Source organism: Bos taurus, chromosome 6, assembly GCF_002263795.3.
Source record: "Bos taurus isolate L1 Dominette 01449 registration number 42190680 breed Hereford chromosome 6, ARS-UCD2.0, whole genome shotgun sequence".
Taxonomy (NCBI): domain Eukaryota; kingdom Metazoa; phylum Chordata; class Mammalia; order Artiodactyla; family Bovidae; genus Bos; species Bos taurus.
This window is the reverse complement of record NC_037333.1, coordinates 19,241,847-19,267,089: the sequence shown is the minus strand read 5'-3', so window position 1 is coordinate 19,267,089 and position 25,243 is coordinate 19,241,847. Positions and strand designations below refer to the sequence as shown.

The window sequence follows — 25,243 nt, the reverse complement described above, 5'->3', positions numbered from 1 at the left end:
GTCCCACTTTTAGAATTGGCATTTGCCTGAAGAAGAAAAGGGGCTTCCTGGGTGGCACAGTGGTAAAGGCTCCGCCTGCCAATGCAGGAGACACTAGAGACGTGGGTTCAATCCCTGGATTGGGAAGATCCCCTGGAGTCGGAAATGGTAACCCTCTTCAGTATTCTTGCCTGGGGAATCCCATGGACAGAGGAGCCTGTCAGGCTACAATCCATGGGGTCACAAAGAGTTGGATATGACTGAGCGCGCGTGCACACACACACACACACACACACTCACTCACACACACACACACACACACTGAAAAGAAAAGCAATGAATTTCACACTCATTTGTTTGGGCCTCCCTCTGTCCCCATATCCAGACCCTACTAACCCAGTTCCTTACCACCTAGGTGACATTTCTAATTCTCAAAGAGAGGGTTGGTTCAAAACATCCTTGTCCACCACTGTTAGAACTGGAACTCTTGTCTTTGATTTTGTTGCATATCTGATGTTCTTACCTTTCATATTTCAAGCAGCATGACTATTTCCAAAAAATTAATAATAAATGTGATAATGTTCCAAACAACTTGTCAAACTTTTAGTGGAGAAAATAAATGTTAAAGACACAGGTAGGTCAGTGGGAAAGGAGAGAAACATCCCTAAGGAGCCCCACACCTTTCCCACAGATGGTAAGGCCAACATATTCCTTCATTCCTTCATAAATCCCATTATCAGTAACTTGAGGAATCTTTAGTTGTATGACCCCTTTAGTTTCCAGGATGTTACTAAAGTCCTTGGGAGCCTTTACTCCTTATCTGTAATTTTTTTTTTTATTTTTACATTTAAAAGAATTTATTTGATGTATAGATGGTTTACAATGTTGTATTAATTTTTGCTGTATAGCAAAGTGATTCAGTTTTATATATATACATTCTTTTTTAAATATGCTTTTCTGTTATGGTTTATAGGATATTGAATACAGTTCTCTGTCCTATACAGTAGGACCTTGTTGTTATCCATTCTATATATAATAGCATATGTCTAACCTATTAGATTTTAATCTCCTTTCTCCTAGCTCATCCTGGGGTTACTTTTGATGAGTAAAAATGATGGACTCACTACCATACAAAAGGCAACAGCATGGTGACCATAATCTTTTTTATAGGTTTTGTAGGGGTTTGTTTTGTTTGTTTTTAGAAAACAAAACCAAATTAAATGACTCTGAGGGATGAGGCCCGCCTGAAAGGCTGGATAGGACATAGCTATGACACAGTACGACACACACAAGAGTTAGGCAGTAGATACCTGTTCAAAATAAAATCTCTCTCTGAGACTATAAAGAAACGAGCTGCTTGCGCCAAGGGTTGACACGAGCCGAGAAAACATCTCCCGCCTGATGGGGAGCATTTGGTGCTGCTCTTAGAAACCAAACCTGGGTATCAAACCCAGTCAGTGTTTTCGTTGCCTTCTTTTGAGTTGGTATGTTCCACTTTCATCTTTAATTCATTAAAATAATAAACTCTTTATGTCTCTAGTCCAGGTGAATCCCTCCTTATCTGGAAGCATTAGTTGGCTAGACTGTTGGCAGAATTCATACCTGTTGTTGAAAGATAGGAGCCTCTGCTTCCAGCCTCTATGAGAGTAAGAGACAGGAAATCCCTGTGGCAAAAAAAAAAAAAAAAAGACGTGTTCATAAGAATGCAGAAATGGTCCAGCATTCCTTTCTATCTCAGATGCTGTGTCAAGAGACAGAGGTGCAGGCCCTCCAAAGCTTTATATTCAGATAAAGTATGAGCATGGATGGTGGTCCAGATCATTAATAATGGAATTATATTAATACTTCCTAGGTTAGGCTTACTTTTCCTAACAGCAACTCTTCACTGAAGGTTTTCTCCGTACTAGGGATGGTAATGATGGCATTGTGTTTTCACAGTAACTCTGCAAGACACATGTTGGTTGTTTTATATTCTTTAATGAGATAGTCAGGAAGAAACAAGGTTTATTATACTCACAGGTCCTAGAGGCAGGAGGCACACCAAGCAAGGCCAATGGGAAAAAACAGGGTGGTTAGAAGGCAGAAGACAGGAGTTGGGGTGGGGGAAGCACTTAGGCTATTTTATTGAGGTGATCATGCAAAAGGCAAGGCAGGGCAGGGTAAACAGTTTAGGACTGGCAAGTTGGAATATTGTGTGTTGGCTCTGACCTGTAGAGTGATCCCTAGTTCCTGGCACCTGGCCCTGGGATAATTAAAGCAGAGGAATATTGCCTCTGGGGTGGATTGAATATGCACCAGATAGAAGAGATAGGGCTCTGGAAAGGTTAGTTTGCATATCAAAGTCATGCTCCAGGCTGGGCCATTTGCCATCTGTAAGAATCAGCTCGACCAGGGAGGGGCAGTCTCTCTGCAGCCAGAATGGTTTCTTATGATGTCAAAACATCATAATATACAGGAAATTATGTATACACAATACAGTATTCCTTTATAATAGAAGAGGAAACTGAGGTTCAGAGAGGTCCAGTTAGAGCTCAACTGGTATTTATCAGAGTAAAATTAAACTTGAAGCCTGAACAACCATCAAGTGCTATCCTGCATTAATTTTTCCTTAAGTAAAGTTCTTCCAAGCCACAGTATTTCCAGATATGTATTTAAACAAACAAGACAATACTGCTAGAGTGATTTGATTTTTTTGATGGATTATTTTGTAAATTAGTACATTGTAGTTAATATGCACATTTACCAGAGTTGAAGACACGGTAATTAAAAACATTCATCAAGCAATACTTTCAGTTGTTCAATTTTCACAAATTTATATTTCATCTTATTTGCACTGGGGAGTAGGGCTTTCTCATTCAGTAGACCATATAGCTTGTCGGTGTATTGTATGGTGTTTTGTTTTCTCCAGCCGGGACATGCGTGAGTCACTTCAGTCGTGTCCAGCTCTTTGTGACCCCATGGAGTGTAGCCCACCAGGCTCCTCTGTCCATGGGATTCTCCAGGCAAGAATACTGGAGTGGGATGCCCTGCCCACCTCCAAGGGATCTTCCCAACCCAGGGATCGAACCCACATCCCTTACATGTCCTGCATTAGCAGGTGGGTTCTTTATCATCTGGGACAGACAAGTAAACATGGTCTTCGCTCATTTACGTTTCACATAAGGAACTTCCCAACAAAGAGCTGTGAGGTCTTGGAGTTGTATTCACACCTTCATTTAGAAAAACTTATTCTATGGGAGACAGATTTTATTGTTTGAATGGGGGGGTGCAAAAGTGAACTGTTACAAAGAATGTGAACTATATATATTACAAGTAAGCTAAAACAATTCAAAATTTAAAGAATTTCTGGAGAACATAACTTAGTGTTAGAAGCAGGGAAAAAGCAATTTTTGATGGGAAATCCTAAAACAACAATTAAGCTACAGCTTTTAGATCAAACCTAAATCTTAATAGTTGGGAGACTATATTTTTATCTTTTTACTTATTGAACTTATTTTGGCCTTGTTTCTTTCCAAAATGAACTTGGAGAAAACCCTCAAGAAATGATAATATAAAATAAGGGTAATAAAAGAAAACTCTATTTCTTCCTACTCACAATACTTCTGACACCAAATGTGTGGGCTTTCCATGCCAAGCAGTTCTCCAATTCTCTGTGACACCAGCTGGGTGCCCTGCAATTTAATTCATTATGACACTAACTACCCAGAGTTAGCAAAAACTCCACAAGTTAAGGGCTCAGTCCCATAAGACTGTCCCCACTTCAGACGCTTGTCACTTGTCCTAGCTTGTCACTGGAACTTCTGACTGGCTATAAACCAGAGGTTCCCATGACTCTCTCCTTGAGTTTAATACTTTGCTAGAATGGCTCATAGAACTCAAAGAAATACTTTACTTACCATCACCAGTTTATTATAAGGGATATAGCTCAGGAACAGCCAAGTGGAGATACAAGGGCAACATACGTATCAAAAGCGGGGTAGCTTCATGCCCTCTCCAGATCACTACCCTCCTGGTAATATGGATGCCTTCAACAATCTGGAATCATTCTGAACCCCACTCCTTTTAAGCCTTTATGGAGACTTCCTTATGTAGCCATGGCTGATTAAATCTTTAGCCATTAACTCAGTCTCCAGCCATTCTCCCCTCCTCAGAGATCTCAGGATGGGGCTGAAAGTTCCAACCATCTAATCACATGGTTGGTTTCTCTAGCAACCAGCCCCCATCCTAAGGTATCTAGAGTTCCATAGAGAATCACCTCACTAACTTAAACACAAGTATGATCAAAATGGGGTTTCCTTGGTGGCTTAGCGATGAAGAAAACGCCTGCCATCGCAGGAGACACAGGTTCAATCCCTGGGTTGGGAAGATCCCCTGGAAAAGGAAATGGCAACCTACTCCAGTATTCTTGCCTGGAAAATCCCATGGACAGAGGGGCCTGGCGGGCTACAGTCCATGAGTTTGTAAGAGTTGGACACAACTTAGGGTCTAAACAACAACGTGGTCAAAAGGGACTTATCGTGAATAACAAAAGACACTCCACTCACCCTTAATTATTCAGGTGATTACAAAGGTTTTAGAAGCTCTGTGCCAGGAACCAGAACAAAGACTAAATATACATTTATTACATTGAACCCAGGTCTCCCACATTGCAGGCGGATTCTTTACCATCTGAGCCACCAGGGAAGCCCATCATATCACAGCATGTTAGGAAATAAAACAGAAAGAGAAAACTGGGACTAGTGAATGAAAGAAATGAGCACACACGCTAATCCACTCCAAGAGTTTAAATAACTCAAGGCAGAATTTAACTCTGAGCTTTGTAGTAGACACTTTAAAATTGTATTTATATAATTTATATAAAAAACATATAATTTTATAATAATTACATATTACATATCATATATATCATATAATATATTGTATAATAATAAATACATATATAATTTATTTATATTCCATGTTTACATGAAAATTTTAATCATCCATAATTTAAAGTAAATACATTAAACACAACTGCCACATAAAATTTAAATTATTGAGGAAAATTAATGGTAAAATTATAAACCCTCTCTTTTAAAAAATTTTAATGGATTTATTTTTTAGAGCAGTTTTAGATTCACAGCGAAACTGAAAGGAGGGTTCAGAGATTTTCCATACACCCCCTTCCCCTCCTCATTATCAATGTCCCCCATCAAAGTGGTACATTTGTCACAGTGAGTGCACCTACATTAGTACATAATCGCCCAAAGTCCATAGTTTACACTAAGGTTCACTCTTGGTGTTGTACATTCTGTGGGTTTCAAAAAATGTATAATGGCATTTTCCCACAATCATCATATGATACAGAATAGTCCCACTGCCCTAAACATTCTCTGTGCTCTGTTCATCATCCCCTTCTCCTTGTCAACACTGATCTTTTTACTGTCTCCATAGTTTTCTGGAACCCACTTTTAAAAAGGAAACTTGATACAGTAAGTATTCATCAGAAAATAGAAGACAAAATTTTCTCCAAAGAAACATGTTTATTGGCCTGAAATTCTGTAAGAAATTAACTACTTTAAGGGATGGAGACAGATATATCAGATAACATCCATGACAATCTTCCAGAAAGTACAGGTGGAGATCTTATTTAGCTATATCCTATAATAAACTCATTAAAGCTGTAAACCCAATTTAGTAAGAGTCTTCCAGGTTCCAGGTTAAATTCCAAGAGACTAACTTGATTGAGTTAATGTTTGGGTAAACCACAGGGGTTGTTAGATAGCACACCCCCTACCTAGACTGGCTTCTATAAATATCATTTAAGAAGGATTTCTATAAGCACCAAAGTTTTGCCTAAAGAATGGTCTTCCATGTTGTTTGAGAACAGAGCCATGCTTTAGAGACCAGAAGAGTAGGTTGATATTTTAGTAGCAAAGGTGAAAAGCTTAACTAGTACTTCCCCCATGTGGCAGTGAGATGCAAGAGGATTTTAGGCAACTGAATTTGCTCAAATACTTTGATAAAAGCTAAACTGAGATTAGAGATTCACAACATAGCATTATCAGAGCTGGTTTAGGCATAGAAAATGTTAAGGCAAGTGTTTGAAGATGCCTGTCTTGGTCATAAAAGAAAATCTTAGAGAAGCATTTAATTCCCAGTAGTAAAACCTTCCCTTGAGTTGAGTCAGTGTTTGTTGAGTACTTACTACATGTACCAGCTGCTTGATTAGGTATTATATACAGTTTACCTAATTTAATTGGGTGAGTTATATATTAAGAATTCCCAAGTAGATATATTGGCCCGCTGTATGATGAAAATCATTGACTAAGTGAATTTTGGAGAATGATTTCCAAGTATAATGATTTTTCAGTGATGTCATAGTTAAATGTTAGGCTTCCTTTCTGGCAGTAGTTAAATACAAAGTTCACTGATTTCTTGAGGCAAAGGCAATGCTAGGTGTTAGATGAAAAGTTTTCATTTTCCTCCTTGGCACACTGGAAAAATATTCATTCCAAATTCTCTCGCAGTTAAGTTGGAGCCATGTAACTGGGTAGTAGCCAGTGGAGTGCCACAACCCCCAGAAATGACTGCCTGGGCTCTCTCTCTCCCTTGGCCTTATGGCTACAGGAGGAGAACTCCGGAAAGACAGAACCACAGGACAGAAGGAGCCCAGATCCCTGAAGAGCCACTTGTAAAGGACCACTTAGGAAAACTGTCCAACCTTCATTAAATCTGTGCACAAATGAAAGGAATTTAATTCTGTTAAGCCAAAGAGATTGTGAGTAACGTGTTAAAGGAGCTGGCTAGTGTTACCCCTCCTGGTTTTGTGATACTAAAAATGTATTGACAGCACAGAAGAATCTTTCTATTTTATACACAAAAACATGAATAAAATTTTTTGAAATTTGCATCAGATCATGCCCAGGTGGTGCAGTGGTAAAGAATCCACCTGCCAATGCAGAAAACATAAGAGATGTGGGTCCAGTCCCTGGGTCATGAAGATCCCCTGGAGTAGGAAATGGCAACTCACTCCAGTATTACGATACAAATTTAAAAGAGTTGAAAGTTAGGAAACTTAACATGACTATTTCATAACTCTTGAAACTTCTTTCTAATTTGTTGGTGAGCCATTCATGCCTATTTCAGTTCTTCTGGTGATGTTTAAAATAGAACCGAAGGCCCATCAAATAGTCTTCCATTGTCACTGCAGAATTATTTGAAGATGGATGAGAATTATTGGCACTAAAGACAGTGGTCCCTCTATATCGACAGGGGACTGGTTTCAGGACCCCCATGGAGACCGAACTCCACAGATGCTCAAGACCCTCAAATAAAAGATTGTGGTCCAGTATATGGCCCACATCTGCAGATTCAACCAATGGTGATCCATCTTTGGTTCCATCTCTCGTGACAATTCCATTGGCCTAATGTCCAAGGCCTCTGCAAGGGACATGCCCAGTTAGAAGAGGCACTGAACTCAGGTCGGTCCAATGCTATGCATCAGGCATAGGTGGTTCTCCTTGTCTAAATGCAGTTTACCAATCAGGGGTCCATTTTTACCAGCAACATGGTTCACAAATCACTTTATCAGGTTGCCAGGGGAACAGTGCTAAAAAGTTAGCATAAGGTCAAATTCTCATGCAGAAGGGGAAAGGATTTTGTTAGCCCTTTACCCACATAAAGGTTTCTGTCAACTTGATTGCAATGGATTCTTTCAGTATATTCCTGGACTGTACTTGCTAATCATTTATTTAGGGCTTTTGCATTGATAGTCATATCTGTATATGTGTGTATATTTGTGCACATATGAAAACACTTTTTCTGGGTGTAGATATCAATGACTTCTCGGGAATAATTTGTAAGTGTTTCTTTTTTGATGCTTTAAAAGAATTTACATAGTATTGGAATTCTCTCTTCTTTGAAGAGGTGGTATGCTACAGTTATGGTATTAACTATACAGCTGCTGTTTGTAGGCTGGAAAGCTTATGACACATGTCATTTTGTAAAATCATTACTTATGCTCACTTGGAAGGTACAGTATATATCCAGATAAAGGGGATATCATTTTAAAAAATGAAAATCTTTGTATATGTGCTGCTCCTTGTTGCTTTTATAAGGTATCTTAAGAAAGAGGTGGGCTCAGGCAAGGACTAGCTGTTTTTGCAAGCAGAAATGGCAGGAAATGAGAATGTCCAGAAATTTCAGGCCTCCCAGGGTTGAAAAAGACAACTGCTTTTATGTCCTGAACATTAATATAAATATAGGGATCCACGCCTTGTGGTGAGGATCAGGGTAAGGGTGTCACCTTCCCAAACAACCCTATTATTTAAGCTAGCCTCAAGGTGGCCTCCATTAAGATGAAAGAGTTAAGTATGGACACAAGGAAGCAAAGAAATAAAGCAGGCTTAAGAACTAGGACTAGAAAAGACTTTGGTTATGGTTATCTGCACAAGGAACTGACTGGAAACAATTAGAAGCCTATTAGGGTTTTAAGGAAATCTTAAAGCCACAGAAACCTTAATTCTGGCCTGAAAATGTGCTATCTCTATTTAGCTCCTTTAAAGAAACAGTCAGGCCTTCAAATCTGTATCAGTAGAAAAAGAACTGACAATGATGTACAGCCCCAAGGAAAGTATCTGCTCCAACAGTCATTTCTGACATGGTTCATGGATCAGGTAGTAGAAGCAGGGGTGACCTGACTGTCTGACCAAGGCCCTCTCTCCATGGCCAGAGCAGTGCATCGCCATAATTCTTGCTCAGCTGGGAGTCAAGACTGCTGTGAATGAGCAGCTGTGTGCTCCTCATCCTTCTCTTTTCCTAAAAAGAGAACTGCTCTATAGGAGTTTTTGAAGCAGTAATCCTGTCCCTAAGCACCGCTGCATATGGGACAGGAGGAGCAATAAACTGCTGAATGTCTTGCATGACACTGACAATGAGAAGCTGATAGATAAAACACATTTTCTCTTTCCTGTGACCCACAATCCCTTTATCCCAATGCTGCTCAAATGTCATCTTCCAGAGGTGCTGGTAGCTCAGCTGGTAAAGAATCCGCCTGCAATGCAGGAGACCCCGGTTTGATTCCTGGCTCAGGAAGATCCGCTGGAGAAGGGATAGGCTACCCACTCCAGTATTCTTGGGCTTCCCTGGTGGCTCAGCTGGTAAAGAATGCAGGAGACAAGAGTTCGATCCCTGGTTGGGAAGATCCCCTGGAGAATGGCGACCCCCACCAGTATTCTGGCCTGGAGAATTCCATGGACTGTATGGTCCATGGGGTCACAAAGAGTCGGACACTGAGTGATTTTCACTTCACTTCACTTGAGAGGCGACCTAAAATCACAGCCCATCTCTTTCTACTACCTACCCTTCCTTGAGTCTCTACACCTTTACCCTCTCCATAGCACCTATTGTCTTGCTCCCCAACTGCAATGTAAACTCTTTCTGGGCATAACTTTGTCTTGTTGCTGAAGTCCTAGCACATAGACATGGTTAATACATGGTAGGGTCTCAGTAAATATTTACTGGGGGAGAAAAAGACTCAATAATTAAGAGCTTCTGATTTCCGGATGGGGGAAGCTGTGTTCACTTGGTTCTATTTTGCTGTTGATCTGTGTCACATTGTGACCAGTAAAGATTATGATTTTTGTGCAAGGATATTGAGATTACTCCTTCCAAGGTGGCATTATCCCGTGTGAAACCTAACCAAAATGTCATCCTACTGGAAAAATACATGCAAAAAGCATGCTGTTCAGTATGTTTTGTAATACACCACATTAACAAATTGAAAAATAAAAACCATATGATTATCTCAATAGATGCAGAGAAAGCCTTTGACAAAATTCAACACCCATTTATGATAAAAAACTCTCCAGAAAGCAGGAATAGAAGGAACATACCTCAACATAATAAAAGCTATATATGACAAACCCACAGCAAACATTATCCTCAATGGTGAAAAATTGAAAGCATTTCCTCTAAAGTCAGGAACAAGACAAAGGTGCCCACTTTCACCATTACTATTCAACATAGTTTTGGAAGTTTTGGCCACAGCAATCAGAGCAGAAAAAGAAATAAAAGGAATCCAAATTGGAAAAGAAGAAGTAAAACTCTCACTGTTTCTTGTTTGTTTTTAAGACTGAGATAGCAATATGTCACTCCCATGGGAACCCCGCTTCTTTTTTGGAATGGGCACTGGTGGTCCTAACTGCATCAGGCTACCCGATTAGACCTTGCAATTCTTTTAGAACCCCCTCTGCTCCATGATTCAACAAAGAATGATATAATTAACTACAGCTGACTTGAGGGAGAGGCTAACGATCACCAAGCAGAAGTCAGTCCAGCCCGTGCCAGGTACCGTGCTGGGCACAAGGGATATAGTGACACTGCTCTTGCCCTCCTGCTGGTTAGTGTCTTGGGTGAACCTCAACGTGGTAGAGAGGCAGTTCCACCAGTGCTTTAAGAGTTACTCTAGGGGACGCGAAGGGCTGTAGAAACACAAGCTACAGGAGTCTCAGCCAAGTGAAAAAGTACACGGGCTTCCTTCCTGGGTAAGTGTCAGCTAAGCTTGAACCCAAAGGGTAAGTGGAAAGTGTGTCTGTATGAAGGAGGGAGATGCTGAGTCACTTTGCTGTACACCTGAAACAATGTCAATCAACTATATTCCAATTTTAAAAATAAAAAAAAAGAAGGATGATGAATGGAGTGTTTTCTAGGTCAAAGAAAAGATACAAAAAAAAAAAAAAAAGGAGGCAAACAGAGGGGGTATTACAATCTTACTCCAGATATCCATCCTATTTTCACCTACTACTTATCCTCCTTTCCTTCCAACTCCAGTTTCTAGCCTGTCGGTAGCCCCTTTCTCTCTAATCATCCATTGCTCAACCCAGGAACCTATAAAACAAAGAAAATGACTAAGGAGCAGCCACTGAAACCTGGAACCAAGCCTACATTACACTTAAAAATTTTTATTTTCTGCAGAAAAAATATTTTGACTACTACATTTTTGGAGTTCATTAGAAAGATCTGAAATGGATGACACCAAGCTGTTTGCCTAAAATAATTTCCCAAGCCCAAAATGGCATGGATGTTTCCTGAGATTAAAATAGAAACTTGTTTTGCTAACAGAAAACAACTTGGAAATCAAAGAGTCATTTAAGTTGAAACCATTATTTTTCCTTTTCTTGCAGAAAATGCCTGCGTTTATACACACTAAGAGATCAGGATAGTGAGGTCACTCTGCCACAAAATTTTCCATTAAAAAATTTAAAGTTGGAGAAATCTCAAAAAGAAAATAAAGATCGGGGTAAAGTTTGTAACGTAGCAAACTCAGTCAATAAACATTTATGAGCATGAATGAAACATACCGTTTCACTACATGAAACACACCGAACAAAGAAACTTGCCCTTGTAGAGTCTGCATTCTAGCAGGAAGACGGGCAAAATAAGAAATAAGCAAATTATATAGGAAACAGATGGCACAGTGGTAAAGAATCTGCCTGCCAACGCAGGAGACCCAAGAGAGGCAGGGTCGATCCCTGGGTCGGGAAGAGCCCCTGGAGGAGGAAATGGCAACCCACTCCTGTCTTCTTCCCTGGGAAATTCCATGGACAGAGGAGCCTGGGAAGCTACAGTCCATGGCATCGCACAGTCGGACAGGATTGAGCACACAGGCACAGGAAACTAGAGGATGAGTGGTTTGCAGAAAAGACAAAGGAGAACTGGCAGGGGACATCAGGAGGGGACAGGTTGCATTTTTAAATAGGGTGGTCAAGACTGGTCACCTAGAAGAGGTGACATAGAGTAAAGACAAGGGAGGGTGAGAACCACACAGAGAAGAACTCTCTGTGTTCAGGTGGAAGTGACCGTCAATGGCCTGAGGCAGGAACGCCTGAGTGTGGAAGAAAGGCATGGGCAACCACGGATTAGAGGAAGGGAGGGCATAGGCTGTTAGTTAGGTCGGAGAGGTATGGGATGCCAGATCAGTGCCCCGGGAAGTCATTCCGGGTTGGGTGTGGGATGAGAGGTGACTTGATCCTACTGATGCTTTAACATGAATTTTAGTATAATCATTGCGTGTTTATATTTGAACACAGCCCTTCTACAATACATTTCACTCAGCAGTAACAGAGCAATAATTGCTCAAAATGGTTCTCTAAATGATCTCCGAGGATCAGGCACCACAAGACTTAAGAAGTAACTGCTCTCCCTCTCTGGCGGGCATGTGCCCCTGAAGGGGTAGCCGCTGCTATCCTCCTACTGTGCTCAGTTGAGCTGGCGGAGACGGAAACAGTCTGCACCTCTCTTCAAAACTCGAAGACGCCAAGCATTTCGTTCGGTTGGTTACAAATTTTTTTAAAAACCCTGCCTCTGCCAGCTCTGCGGGAGAAGCAAACTCCCAGAGTTTGCCTTCGCTAATTTGTCCAAGTCGTGCTGCGGTTTCGCTTAAATGCAGACACAGCTCAGCTCTGGCCCCACAAACCTCTCATCTTGGACTTCGCCCTCCGGTGAAAGCTACGGCTCGCCCCTGCGGTCCCCACCTGTTCGGAAGGAACCCGCGGAGCGCGCACCTACGCCCGGGGCCGCTTTCCTCCCCGGCTCAGACTTTCCTGCTGAGCACCCTGCTCTCCCTGGTCCAGGCCGGGCTGGCAACTTTTCTCCCAGCCTGGCGATCGCCCGGCTTGGCTGGTCCCCAAGAGACTCTGCCTTCCTGCAGTGCCCCCGCCCCCGAGCTTCCCGCCGAAGGGCCGGGCGCCCTCCACCCCTCACCCGGGGACCCGAGGGCGGCGAGCCGAGCGCACGCGCGCCCCCCGCCCCTGCGCCCCTCCCCGCAGGCGGCGCGGCTTCCCGGGCAGCGCCTCCCCTCGCGGGGAGGGAGCCGGAGGGGCTCGGGACGCCGCAAGCAGACCTGCTCCGGCTGCGTGCCGCGCGGCTCTCCTCCGAGAGGGGCAGCAGTAACCTCGGCGCCCGCAGCTCCTCGGGGGAGCCGAGCACGCCTCTTCTGCGCCCCCAGCACCCGCCACCTGCTCCACGCTTGCAGCTGAGCCTCCGCCCGGGACTCGCCGCCCGAGATGGATTTCCTTCTGGCGCTGTTGCTCGGGTCCTCGCTCTACCTGCAGGCGGCCGCGGAGTTCGACGGGAGGTAAGTCGCCCCCCCGGGGACCCTCTCTTGCTCTATCCAGCGCTAATTTCACACCGCCCTGGAGTCCCATCTCTCTGCTCTCGGGCCAGAAACGGGGCCACCGCACGGCCTCGGCGGGAGGAGAGCCGTCGAGCAGCCGTCTCCACCCGTGGCTGCCCAAGGCCTAGAGGGCGCGCCCCCTGCGCGTCCGGGAACCCGGGGAGGCTGCGCTGCGGGGTGGGCCGCCGAGCCCTAGTCGGGGCTGCGGGAGAAGGGAGGTGGAGCCCGGCATCTGGGCTTTGAGGGCGCGGGTTAGCTGCCCCACAGGCGGTGACGTGCGGGACATCCCTTGGGTGGGAAATTCTTGCTTTAGACAGCTCTGCAGTGGGGAAACTTCCAGGTGGTCCGGGCCACATCCCGCCTGGGGGCTGTCACGATGACTCACACAAAGGGTAGGGAGAGGAAGCCACTGTGTTTCCAGAGGGAGACCCGTTTGCTTCCCGACTTGGTTTCCTTGGTGGGAGGGAGGACTCAAAATAAGGACCGAGGGGCCGGGGGGAGGACGCTGCGTGCGCGTGTGTGGGTGCCTGTACGCACACACAGCTCCCGAGACCTCGGGCGAGCCTGACTGCTGCGTGCTCTGACAGGTCCCAACAACCCCAGGCTCTGCTCCGCTCCCCTGTCACTCAGCCGCTCCTCCTACCGCAGAGCGAGGAGCCCTCGCCCCGGCTGCCAGATCGGCTCCCGAGTGTGTGCGTGCATGCGTGTGTGTGTGTGTGTGTGTCGGGACGGCGTGCTTGGTTACTCCACCTCGGTGCTATTACAGACCAGACTTGCCCCGAGTGCCCATCGCTGCTGCTTAAGCAGAAAACAGGCAGCAGGAGCCAGGAGAGATTTTTAACTTGGGTCCCACCGCCACCCAGTCAGCCCTCATGCAATGACCCTCACCCCCGCCCCCGCGCAGCCCGAGAGACTGCCGCACCTGTTTTACCTGCAGTCTTGGAACGAATCAATTCCACGATTGATTGGCTTTCTTGTGCCTGGAAGGAACGGAGGGGAGCCAGTGGAGCGCTGGAGAGAAAAAGCGCAGCCGCTTGTTTATCACCTGGTCTCAGGAAATGTAAAGTTCGGGGTTATTTGTCCTTTGGGCTCGGGGGCAGAAGCGGGAGATGAAGGCAAGGGGAATGAAAAGATTAGTAAAGTTAAAAAAAAAAAAAAAGTGGGTAGCGGCCAGAGGCTGTTTTATTTTATTAAAGCAATGATTTCCTCACATTCGGATATCCTGTGCGTTTCTTGCACACATATTTGCAGCAAGAAATAATCAGATGACTATGCATAGATTTTCATGTAGTCTTAAAAATATCTAAAACAGACGATTAAAATATTGATCCTCTGGTGGAGGGGGTGGCGAGGAGAGTCGTCGAGGTAGGTGTGAATCTAAACAAGGAACCGATGTACCAAATAAGGTGTCAAAGTGGAATCTGGTTGGTAAATCGGATCCTGAAATCCAGTGTTTGCTTTAGTCCTTATTTATGTTAGAGAGGACGGTAACACGAATTGTTGATGCAGGAAGGAAAGTTTCAAACTACAAGGACACTTGAGATGTTAGCTACACTTTAAACTCTCCTTGGTTTAATTTAGTCTTCTTTCTCCAGTACGTTTTTTTTTTTCTGAAACCTTTTTTTGCAGAAGAGTCATATCCCAAAAAGAGTTTTGTTCCATTTGATTTTGAGAAACCTCCCCTCTTTCTGCCCCTTCCCACAGGTACCCCCTTATACAAGGCAGACTTTTTTTTTTTTTTCTGCTTTGACATGTCTGATTTAATACTTTTCAGTTTACCATGAATCAGCCAAAACTGGCCTTCCCCTCAGTAACAGGTGTGGGCCTTTGAGGAATCTGTTTTATTTCAAACTTCAGAAACCATCCTGTGAGTGGCAGACTTGAGAATTCTTCATTTTAGCTGGTGCTATTTCCCTATAAGAAAGGATCTTCCCCTCCTTTTTCCCCTCAATTCTTGCGCTGTTGTATATATGTCTGTCTGATGTTTGAAACTAGATCATAGCAGAACCATTTCTCTGAAGGTGTTCTGTTGTTTAATTTCTTCAGGCATGAAAAGGATTCCTAGAAAATTGTTGGGTGCTATTAAAAAGTTTTTCTAAAGTACTGAGAAAATTATTTTTGATTTCAAGAGTGTCTTTATTTAATTTGCATCTTTTTGTTTGGTAGGTGGCCCAGGCAAATAGTGTCATCCATTGGCCTGTGTCGTTACGGTGGGAGGATTGACTGCTGCTGGGGCTGGGCCCGCCGGCCCTGGGGACAGTGTCAGCGTGAGTATCAGCCGGGGACGCCAGCATCTGTGGGGGGCGGGCTGTCCACTGTCAGTCATGGCTTCACTGTGCACATCGGAGGGCTCCTTACTGAGCAAGGCTTCCTGGTGTGGTTCTGACGTGGGAGTTGCCCCTGACCTCTTACTCTGCCCCTTTCCAACCGGAATCCCCCCTACTAAAGTAAGGTGCCAGTTTTGTTATTCCCAGAGGTACCTAAGATGCCCATTTTAGCATTTTGTCCTAGGGACCTCCAGCTCTTGTTTTCCCATCAGGCTTACTCTTTGCTGTGGGCTGTGAGATGGGGGTAAGATAATGAGTCTAGACTGTATTTACACTAAATAAACTCTGAACCTTACAGCACTTGTAAATTCCTTGCCATAGCTGTTGTATAAAGTGGCCTATTTGTAAATCTTTTTTTTTTTTTGAAGTGAGATTGTATTGACTGGATTCTAAATGGACCACCCAGTATAATCAAATAGCACTTAAAAAAAATCATTTTGAAGTTCTATGAGTAGTCAACATCATGTAATAAGTGCCAAATCAGAACACTGATTTTTTTTACCTTTTCCGTAATCACAAATGGATATTTTACTGGTAGAAATCAGAGCCACACCCCAGAAGTTTGAGAAATTCATTCCCCCTTTTTTATCTACATCTTAAAATTGTATCTTTCCCAATTGCCCTAACAAAAAAATTCACAAAACATTCAAGTAAATTTCTGCCATATCTTTGGATCCCTAGATTGGTATGTCTGGTTAGATGGTGGAACTGAGTTGATTTCGATGTATTCCATTGTTTTTAACAGTAATAAAAAAGGGGCTTAGAGAAATATGGAAGGGTGGTTAAAAAGGCTGGAGTTGCAAAGGGAGGAGCCTGCCTTAGAGAAGGGTTGGCGAGGTGAGGAATCAGGTAAATTTCAGTTTGGAAAGCTAGGCATTTCTTAGTTATTTCAGTCTTTGGGGATGTCTGCCCCTAACTTTGTGAAAGAGGGAGAGTAACAGCCCTGGGTTGACGTCTGTGGTTAGGGAGGAAAAGGGAAAGGGGACTCATGGTTGTTTGCCCGTTCCTTGCAAGCCACTGGGTCAGACTTGTTGCACAGCTGGGTCACTGCTGCGTTTATTAAAGGCAGATGGTGGTAACTCCAGTTTTTGGTAAACAAAAGAACCAGGTAAAGCTTCTGTGCCCCTACTGGTTGGTCTGTTTCACGTTGTTTTTAAGGGAAGATGGTCAGAGAGAAGAATGGTACCTGATAGACTATAGTCTATGGTGCCATTTATGCCACTGGGGCAGAGGTGTTTGCACAGCTGGAGGCCACAGGTGTGGAATGTGAAGCTCAGTCAGGTGTTGTTAAGCGAAAGGTGAAAAGAGGACTCTTCCCTTGACCCAGTCAATATACACACCTCTCCTGAATAAAAGATAAGTAGCTTCTTGGCAGGAAGGAAGGTAGTTTCCACCTCCTTCATTGCCTTTGTTTTCTGAACACCGCCAAAGCGAGTGTTGCAGCACTGTGGGGTGTGCACAGGCCCCCAGCCCCACCCAGGACAAGGCTGCCTGGCAGAGCGCACTGGAGTGCACCTCCCATGAAGGCAGCGTGCCAGGGCAGTCGGCAGAGGCAAGTGGGAGGATATTTGCACTCTGCCAGCTGTGCTTAAAGAATTTTGAGGAGAAAACTCTCTTAGAGGTTCATCAACTGTGGAATTCCCCCAGAAAGAGCTGTTTTATGTCTCTTTATCTTGGAATTAAATTTGCTCTGATACACACTGCCTTGGCAGTTCTGAATTTGAATGAGTTTAAAGACCTTTGAAGAGTCCAGTGGTATGACAAAATCTAAACATCCAAGTGATTGCCTGGCATTTCATTTTCTGTGCAGTAGTTTTCCCAGCAGATACGGGACACTCTAATTTTCTGTACCTTCATTTTGTTTCTGAAAGACCGCACAAGCAGTCAAATATAGTATTTGATAGTATTTATCTTTTCTTTCTTGCATTGGATCCGAGGAAGCTGCAACGTGGCATGAGTTACTTATTGAAATGGTGATAAATGCTTTAAGGTGATCCTTCACAAATCCCAGTGTATCTTAGATTTGATGAAAACTTGAGAGGCAGCATAATGGAGGAAATGTGGACTCTGGAGCTAGACTCCCTGAGTTTAAACTAGTTCCACCACCTATTAGCTGTGTGACCTTTAACAGATCATTCAGTCCCTCTCTGCTCTGTTTTGCTCATCTCTAAAATGGATCTAAAATAGTACAATACCTCCTAGGACCGTAACAGAGTTGAAGTAAATTATCATTTGTAAAGCATAGAAAACTACTCCAGGTATACCCTATTATGTGTGTCTGGTGAAATTAAATATAAAGGAATGCTGGTGTTGACACAGTGTTGTGGGATGGGTCCTTATGTGCCATTAGACTCTTTGTTCTTTATACCGCCTATGTTTTTTAAAAAATGGTTCTGAGATTCTCTTTGTTGCAGTAAAATACAATGCCTTCAGAAAGGGCCAGATGGATCTTTACCGATGGATGCTTCCTTGCCTGTGTTTTATTTTTGCAGAATCTCAGATGGTCCCAGCATCTTTTACCAGTTCAGAGATCCCTCTGTCTTTGTTTTGCTATAAACAGGTAGAGGAATGTGCATGTTGGGGGTGAGTCTGCTCAAAGTGGGAGTGAACAGCACCAAAAAGAGGCTTGTCGGGGACAGAAGGAAAACTCCTGATGGGTTTTAAAGAAAGCTTTTGTGAAATTTAAACCCTTGTCACTATATTTATTCGAGGAAAAGAGACTTGCTATTCTTTAACAGTTACATCTGGTAATGGATTACCTATAAAAATTCCGAACAGCTGCTGGGAAATTTAATGTGAAAAATGTTTTTGCCTTTCTGACCCTTGTATAATCTCAGAGTCCCTTTCCCATGAGGAGCGTTCTCCCTTCCTCAACAAGGTGCCCTGGGTCTCGTTTTTCTGAATGATTCACTTTGAAATTTTCCTTCAAATCAGCCCAGCAAAGCAAAAGGGAGAAATTCCCTCCTGCGTACAGTACCTCCCAATTTATCCCTTAGGAAAGGTGTAAGTTGGGGGAGATCTCACAGGCTAGAGCACTGACCCTGTGATGTCTGTTCCATTTGGTTGAGCACATGTGAGATGTTTTGACTCAATATTTATGTGAGTCGAGTATATGTATTTACCCAAAAGATTTTTGTATTTCACTGAAATACAATGAAGTGAAGTGTATACAATGAAGTGAAAATGTATTTCATTTTCACTTGTTGCCCACCTTTTCATGGACGATTCACCTGGCATGGGGCTTGCATTGCTCAGCCTGCAAGTCCAGCCACAGTTCCGCCAGACCTCCCGTCCTTTCCTCTGGGACTAAGAAAGGAGGGACCAGAGATGCTCCCCAGCAGGCACAGGAACCATCCTGCATCCTGCCCATGCCACCCAACACTTCCACCTGGCCGGGGAAAGCACGCCCTGTTCCAGATATGGTTACGTTTTCACTGCGCTTTCAGAGGTCATACCTGTATCTTCCTTCTATCCTTTGACTCTTTGTTTCGTATTCTTGACTCAAACGGATCTCTACATGTTGAGGATTCAGAATTGGAGTTTCTAATTACCTGTCTTGGACTTTACCTTTATTGACTATTGATATAACTCTGGACTGGAAAAGGGAGGTTTCCTAGTATGTTTGCAGCACACCGGATGGGTCTATGTTTACAGAACGCAGCACGTTAATCACTCAGAGGATCACAAACTACTTGTTACTTGCTTTGTAGTTATTCTGCTTCACTTCCTTAACTTCCCCATCGTGTTAATGAGACATTTCAATTACTTTAACAATTTCTCTGCTCCTAACAAGTGGAGATCTCAGTAATAAAGATTTCTCGGTGTTTCTCTGATTTTAAAAAGCCATGCATGCCATGGAAACAGTTCTTAACTAAAAGCACAAGACAATTTGAGACGACTGAGTGGAGTTCTGACGTTTGCACCTGATTGGTGATTTAACATTTCTCAGCGGCACTTTCCCAGTTTACCAGTGGATTCTAAGGTGCCCTGCAGCTCTAAATCCCACCTGAGAACTTCCTTTTTTTTTTTAAAGTATACAGGACCTAGACATTGCATTTCTGTATGGTTGTTTCTCTGTTTCCTGGGAGGTTTGGCTCTCTCTGTGGCTGTAACAATAGTGTTTCTGTCGAAAGCACTTTGTAAAGGTGTGAAGAAAAATTCAAAATGCAACTAGTTCTAGTTTTCAACAAAGCTATTAAGTTTCTGAGTTCTTTGGCTGTCCTTGAGCAATTATTCTTAAGACCAGGAAAAACTGTAGGAATTTTGTTATGTTTCTTTGGAGATTTTGGTGAGAAATAAAACCCACACCTAAAGTTTGATTTTACTTTACTAGTTCTAAACCTCATTTCCTCCTACCGTCCCCCGCCCCGAAGTTAGTAAAGGCTGCTGCTGCTGCTGCTAAGTCGCTTCAGTCGTGTCTGACTCTGTGCGACCCCATAGATGGCAGCCCACCAGGCTCCCCCATCCCTGGGATTCTCCAGGTAAGAACACCGGAGTGGGTTGCCATTTCCTTCTCCAATGCATGAAAGTGAAAAGTGAAAGTGTAGTCACTCAGTCATGTCCAACTCTTAGCGACCCCATAGACTGCAGCCTACCAGGCTCCTCCATCCATGGGATTTTCCAGGCAAGAATACTGGAGTGGGGTGCCATTGCCTTCTCCTAGTAAAGGCTACAACTGTACAATTGCCATGTAAAGTGAAAATTCTGGATTCTTAAAAGTGCTTGATAAACTTACAGGTTAGTTCAAGGACTAACTCAAGGACTGAGAAACAGTAATTCATTCTGAAACTGTTTTGGAGTTGTACCTCCAATAATTTCATTTGGATAATATGCGTTATGGCTAATGATCGTGGATCACTAGAAAGAATGATGAGGAAATTATTGAATGTATTATTGCTGTATGTCAAATGAAATGGTTATTAGTTGAAGCAGAAAATTTTAATACAGTAAATGAAACACTTAAAATTCATATTTTATTCCTCATTCACATCTGGTTTCAGAAATCCAGCCTCATAAAAGGAACATGATTTGTTCATTTTCGCTCCCTATGTTAGTCATTGATTTCATGTCCCTAGTCACAAAATACATAGATTACACCCTTCTTGGATTATTTGGATTTTGAATCCTTTTTTAAAATAAGAGTAAACGAGAAATACCGGAAGTGATTTTGAAGGCCACCTCTAGTGTTCCCACACTGTTCCTAGTGAGTGCCTTTCCCTTAGTAGTGAACAGCTATGGCAGCCTGCACTGGACATGAATCAGCGTTTTATGGATGAAGCAGTTTTCTATACCCATACAACTGTATGCATCCCACCAGGAGTGGCTGGGAATCTCAAGGCGGGCTGTGCTGCTCAGAGCCGTGTTGAAGACTGCCAGCAGGTCCTGGGCCAGCTTAATGGAGTTGAGCATGCTTCACTGTCTTAATGTTTATCAGCTTCCTCCTCTAATCTTGGGGTGAGAATGCAAAATGTCATGGTTTATTTTTGGAGGTAGGAATAAATGCTAGACTGTGGACCATCTTATAACTACTTTCAGCACTCAATCTGAATTTCCACATCCTTAGGAAGTAGTCTTCAAGATAAACCAAACCACCCACTTTCCATGAAAAGGTTATTTAAGAATGGCATGTACTTTGGGTAACTTCAAGTGGTCCTGGAATGTAGATTCCACACCAAAATCAACGCTGAAGAAGTTTGACTCTTTCACATAGGTAGTTTTGGAGGATGAGTCTTCTTGCAAGTCAAGGTTCAGAGAAATTACCTTGTTCGTTCATTCTTTCCCTTGATTAGAACTGATCTTTATATCTTACTATTACTAATTTCCTTAGAGGGCCCAGTATTCATGCCTGGAGAATCCCCTGGACACAGCCTGCAGGCTGCAGTCCGAAGGGTTGCACAAAGTTGGACCCGACTGAAGCAACTTAGCGTGCTCCTAAGATCCCCATTTCAGTTAATCTGGGCGGGTCTTAACGTTTATAGACCAAAAATGTTAGCACTTCTCAGCCTGGGATATCAGGTCAAGTGAAAGGAAGCACTTTAGTGGCTGGAATTTCAGCTGCTTCGTCTGCCCTCAAATACCTGCCACATGGAGATGCTGCCTGAAAGCATATGCACCTCTGGTCCCAAGGAGCCGCTTCGGGCCCAGAAACGACACTGTTTCCTCCTTCGAAATTTTTTGATAAGCTTTGAAAAATGTAGGTGTACTCCTCACCCTCCCCTCCTGTGGCAATTGTAATGGTGGTTTTCAGATGTAGAGTTCATGTTATCTGCGTTTTCAGTCAATTGAACCAACCGCATGCATTTAAAATGACAATCCAGTGATGCTGAGTGATTCTGCAGTTTCCTTCGGTGAATAATGGAAGATATCCACAGGGGAGATGAAAGGGAAGAGGAGGAGCATTCTTAGCCTTAGTTCTCATTACTTCCCACTCCCCTAACTATAGTGGATATTTTTGTCTCTCTCCCAGCAATTTTGTGCAGGTTTAAAATTTTTTCCCACTAATTTTTAAAAAAAATATATTTTATTTTATAAGAGTGTGTTCAGGTCCTTAAATACCCCTTGTTAGACAATATTACCAGGTTTTTGTATACTTTTCAGAAATATCTTACATATTTGTGGGCAAACTCCTGTATATCTCCACGCCTACCTCTTTGATGCAAATGAAAGCATGCTATATACCCCATTTACCTTCTTAAAAATGCATCTTGAGGGTCTTTCTTTATCATCAGTACATGAAGCAATTGATCATTTTTTAATGAATGTGTAGTATTCCACCATTGGAGAAGGCAATGGCACCCCACTCCAGTACTCTTGCCTGGAAAATCCCATGGACGGAGGAGCCTGGTGGGCTGCAGTCCATGGGGTTGTGAAGAGTCGGACACGACTGAGCGACTTCACTTTCACTTTTCACCTTCATGCATTGGAAAAGGAAATGGCAACCCACTCCAGTGTTCTTGCCTGGAGAATCCCAGGGACGGGGGAGCCTGGTGGGCTGCCGTCTGTGGGGTCGCACAGAGTTGGACACGACTGAAGTGATTTAGCATTAATATTCCACCATATGACTATGTTATAATTGATTAATCAAAATTCTTCCTGTTCATAAAGTAATGGCATGAAGTAAACCTAGTCTGTACCTTCTTTTTTCATATAATACTACATTTTGGAGGCTAGTTTTTATCAATTCATGTAAGCCTGACCCATTCTTCTAAATATGTATTGCCATATTATTGTTCAGTTGCTGAGTCGTGTCCAACTCTTTGCAATCCTATGAACAGCAGCGCTTCAGGCTTCCCTGTCCTTCACTATCTTCTGGAGTTTGCTCAGACTCATGTCCATTGAGTCAGTGATGCTATCTAACCATCTCATCCTCTGCCATCCCCTTTTCCTCCTGCCCTTAATCTGTCCTAGCATCCGATCTTTTCCAGTGAATCAGCTCTTTGCATTAGATGGCCAAAGTATTTGGAGCTTCATCTTCAGCATCAGTCCTTGCAATGAATATCCAGGGTTTATTTCCTTTAGGATTGACTGGTTTGATCTCCTTGCTATCCAAGGGACTCTCCAGAGTTTTCTCCAACACCACAGTTCAGAAGCATCAATTCTTCAGCCTTCTTCATGGGCCAACTCTCACATCCATACATGACTACTGGAAAAACAACAGCTTTGACTAGATGGACCTTTGTTGGCAAAGTAATCTCAGCTTTTGGACACACTGTCTAGGTTGGTCATGTTTTTCTTCCAAGAAGCAAGCATCTTTTAATTTCATGGCTGCAGTCACCATCTACAGTGATTTTGGAGCCCAAGAAAATAAAGTCTGTCACTGTTTCCACTTTTTCCCCATCTATTTGCTATGAAGTGATGGAATCAGATGCCATGATCTTAGTTTTTGGAATGTTGAGTTTTAAGCCAACTTTTTCACTCTTTTCTTTCACCCTCATCAAGAGACTCTTTAGTTCCTCTTTGCTTTCTGCCATTAGAGTGATACATTTTCATATCTGAGGTTGTTGATATTTCTCCCAGGAATCTTGATTCCAACTTGTGATTCATTCAACCCAGCATTTTACATGATGTACTCTGCATATAAGTTATATAAGCAGAATGACAATATACAGCCTTGATGTAATCCTTTCCCAGTTTGGGGCCAGTCTGTTGTTCCATGTCTGGTTCTAACTGTTGCTTCTAGTCCTACATATACGTTTCTCAAGAGACAGGTAAGGTGGTCTGGTATTCCATCTCTTTAAGAATTCCCAAGGTTTGTTGTAATCAACATCAAAGGCTTTAGCATAGTCAATGAAGCAGAAGTAGGTTTTTTTAATTCTCTTGCTCTTTCTATGATCCAGTGAATGTTGGCAATTTGACCTCTGGTTCCTCTGCCTCTTCTAAATTCAGCTTATACATCTGGAAGTTCTCAGTTCACATACTGTTGAAGCCTCGCTGGAAAGATTTTGAGCATGACCTTGCTAGCATGTGAAATGAGCACAATTGTACATTCTTTGGCATTGCTTTTCTTTGGGACTGGAAGGAAAACTGACCCTTTCCAGTCCTGTGGCCACTGGTGAGTTTTCCAAATTTGATGTATTGAGTGCAGCATTTTAACGGCACCACCTTTTAGGATTTGAAATAGCTCAGCTGGAATTCCATCACCTCTACTAGCTTTGTTCATAGTGATGCTTCCTAAGGCCCACTTGACTTCACACGCCAGGATGTCTGGCTCTAAGTGAGTGATCACACCATCATGGTTATCTGGGTCATAAAGATATTTTTTCTACAGTTCTTCTGTGTATTCTTGCCACCTCTTCTTAATATCTTCTGCTTCTGTTAGGTCCTCGCCATTTCTGTCCTTTATTGTGCCCATCTTTGCATGAAATGTTCCCTTAGCATCTCTAATTTTCCTGAAGAGATCTCTAGTCTTTCCCATTCTATTGTTTTCCTCTATTTCTTTGTATTGTTCACTTAAGAAGGCTTTCTTATCTCTCTTTGCTATTCCCTGAAATTCTGCATTCAGTTGGGGATATCTTTTCCTTTCTCCTTTACCTTTTGCTTCTCTTCTTTTCTCAGCTATTTCTAAGGCCTCTACAGACAGCCACATTGCCTTCTTGCATTGCTTTTTCTTGGGGATAGTTTTGGTCACCACCTCCTGTACAATATTGCAAACCTTGGTCCATAGTTATTCAGGCACTCTATCAGATCTAATCCCTTGAATCAGTTTGTCATTTATACTGTATAATCATAAGGGATTTGATTTAGGCCATACCTGAATGGTCTAATGGTTTTCCCTACTTTCTTGAATTTAAGCCTGAATTTTGCAATAAGGAACTGATGATCTGAGCCACAGTCAGCTCCAGATCTTGTTTTTTGCTGACTGTGTAGAGCTTCTCTATCTTTGGCTGCAAAGAATATAATCAGTCTGATTTTGGTATTAACCATCTGGTGGTGTTTTCCTATGACTAGTGCGTTCTCTTGACAAAACTCTGTTAGCCTTTGCCCTTCTTCATTTTGTACTCCAAGGGCAAACTTGCCTTTTATTCTAGGTATCTCTTGACTTCTCACTTTGGCATTCCAGTCCCCTGTGATGAAAAGGACATCTTCTTTTTTGGTGTTAGTTCTAGAAGGTCTTATAGGTTTTCATAGAACGGATCAACTTCAGCTTCTTTGAAATAAGAAGGCATAGACTTTTTCTATGAAGAAGTGGGTGGTAGGGGCATAGACTTGGATTACTGTGATGTTGCATGGTTTGCCTTGGAAACAAACCAATATCATTCTGTTGTTTTCCAAGATTGCACCC

The 25,243-nt window shown here is 42.9% G+C and overlaps 1 protein-coding gene across 6 annotated transcripts in view; it reads left to right on the top strand.

The window, feature by feature from the left end:
• Positions 1–12,855: 12,855 nt before the first annotated feature.
• Positions 12,856–25,243, top strand: part of NPNT (nephronectin) — an 80,321-nt gene continuing 67,933 nt past the window's right edge. For all 6 annotated transcript variants that reach the window (XM_024993514.2, XM_059887713.1, XM_024993512.2 and 3 more), the window contains exons 1-2: positions 12,856–13,096; positions 15,302–15,402. In XM_024993514.2, coding sequence (XP_024849282.1) covers positions 13,026–13,096; positions 15,302–15,402 — 172 coding nt within the window. In that variant the 5' untranslated portion in view covers positions 12,856–13,025. The remainder of the gene's footprint in view (positions 13,097–15,301; positions 15,403–25,243) is intronic.